The 1810-nt window shown below is 45.6% G+C and overlaps 1 protein-coding gene across 1 annotated transcript; it reads right to left on the bottom strand.

Annotated features, from left to right (window-relative positions):
- Positions 1-1421, bottom strand: LOC127304553 (uncharacterized). Its single transcript, XM_051335204.2, has 4 exons — positions 888-1421; positions 603-797; positions 368-499; positions 1-278 (listed from the first exon to the last, which is right to left on the bottom strand). Exons 1-4 carry the CDS (start codon positions 1356-1358, stop codon positions 198-200), a joined length of 879 nt encoding a protein of 292 aa, XP_051191164.1. The 5' UTR covers positions 1359-1421; the 3' UTR covers positions 1-197.
- Between the last annotated feature and the right edge of the window lie 389 nt (positions 1422-1810).

Genomic DNA, 1810 nt, shown 5'->3' with positions numbered 1-1810 from the left:
TAATATCAAGAAAAAAAGATGTATTATAATATCTTAGCTTTACTATTTACTAATCCTCTAAAAAGGAATCTTCACAGGCTCCGGTATGCTACTCTTGCACCTATGATGGGCAGCTTCCAAAATCACTTCGTTGCATGGTTAGTGGCGAACTCCTCAATCTCAAATACGAAATGCGCTCGAGACTGCCAAAATCATCTCTACATGTTCAGATCAAGTCCAATGTTCATCCCGTTGTACGCAATCGGTGCGTACATCCACATTTCATCGGAGCTCAGGACCTGAAAATTGAGAGAACAAATTGGTCAATCGAAATGCCATCGTGGAACAATCTTAATGATCTGAAGTGCTGAATGAAGCAAATCCTCACCTTGATCTGAAGCTGCAGAAACTTCACATACTGAACTGCCTCCTCAAGCATGGTGCTCATATCTACTTTAGTTCCGTTGGGCACTAGGGTCTGCAGTGTCTTCAGCCTCTCATTGATCCTCTCCCTCCTCTTCTGCTCAAACAAAGAACAACATTAGTATGTTTCACATTCAGTTATGGAAAAAATATTACTTCCTCGGCTGCAAAAGAGATTATAATTTGTCGTGGGTATGTACCCTTGCATAGAGGCTCTGGGGATCAGTTGCGGCTCCACGGCCAGCCCGGGCCTTGCCTTTCGGACTAACATCGCCAGCTTCTGCTGACTCTTGAGAAACATTCGAGTCATTGTCAGAGGTGCAGCAGCTCGCTTCGGTTTGCTTGGCCTTCTTTGCTCGCTTCGGTTCAGCCTTTCTTGCGCACTGCTTCCGACCCTGTAATCAATCAGTTACAGTCAGTACCCTGTAAACAACTTTCTGAAACATAGCTGGTGAATACAATGATCAGTCATCCTCAGGACTTACCTTTGCTTGGCCGTTGATTTCTTCTTTAGTCGAGTGCTTTCTCTTGTTAGTACCACCGACTGAATCGAGATCCTCGCAGCTGGACTCACCATTCCCATATAAATCATGGGAAATGTCTGGGATCATATTCAGATACTCAGTTGCACCTTGCTCCTGGACCAAGTTGAGGCCATCTGATGCAATGCAGGAGCTGATGCCCAGGGTCTCACCGGAGTCACCCAAATAGTAGCTCATACACTCTGATGGGACACCAAGGCTACTAGTGTTGCTGTCACTACATGCACTTGGGTTAGGATTACACTCATAGTAGGATTGCTGGGAAGGCTGGTACCAAGGAAGATTCTGGTGGCCTTCCTCGGCGTGGGAGGGGAAGGTGCCTAGCAACTGTGCCATGATATCCGACTCCTCGCCCTGCGGCGGTAAGTCAAACATGGTCCAGGCAGCCTCGGAAATCAGGCCTCCAGCCTCCATTGAGATGTGAATTCAGGACTTGGGAGTGTTGGAGGCAAGGGATGATCTGGTGAGTGTGGTTCGAGGCACTTGCTACTAAGGGATGAAGACAAATGCACAACTGTTCAGGTGCTTTTATACTGTTCAGAATTCTGAAAGTCGTAAGAGACAACATCTGCAGAATTTTTTTGAGAAAACATCTGCAGAATTAATATAATGTGGCAATGATTAAACAAATGGTGGTCAATGTGTGGGACGAAGTGTGTGGTGATAAGTTAACGCTTAGCAACAACCAAAGGTATGTTCTGGAGATGTGAAGAGCTGAAGACGACAAGTTAAGAGAATATCAACTGCTAGTTGGTAGGCAAGACAGTGACTTGTCCAAGATCACAGTTATGTGGCCTGTCTGAAGAATGCACAATGATTGCAGACAGTTTACTAATCATTGGTCCATGATTCATCGAGGACAAGCA

Source organism: Lolium perenne, chromosome 5, assembly GCF_019359855.2.
Source record: "Lolium perenne isolate Kyuss_39 chromosome 5, Kyuss_2.0, whole genome shotgun sequence".
Taxonomy (NCBI): domain Eukaryota; kingdom Viridiplantae; phylum Streptophyta; class Magnoliopsida; order Poales; family Poaceae; genus Lolium; species Lolium perenne.
Note: the sequence above shows the minus strand (reverse complement) of the source record. Positions and strands in the feature narration are given on the sequence as shown.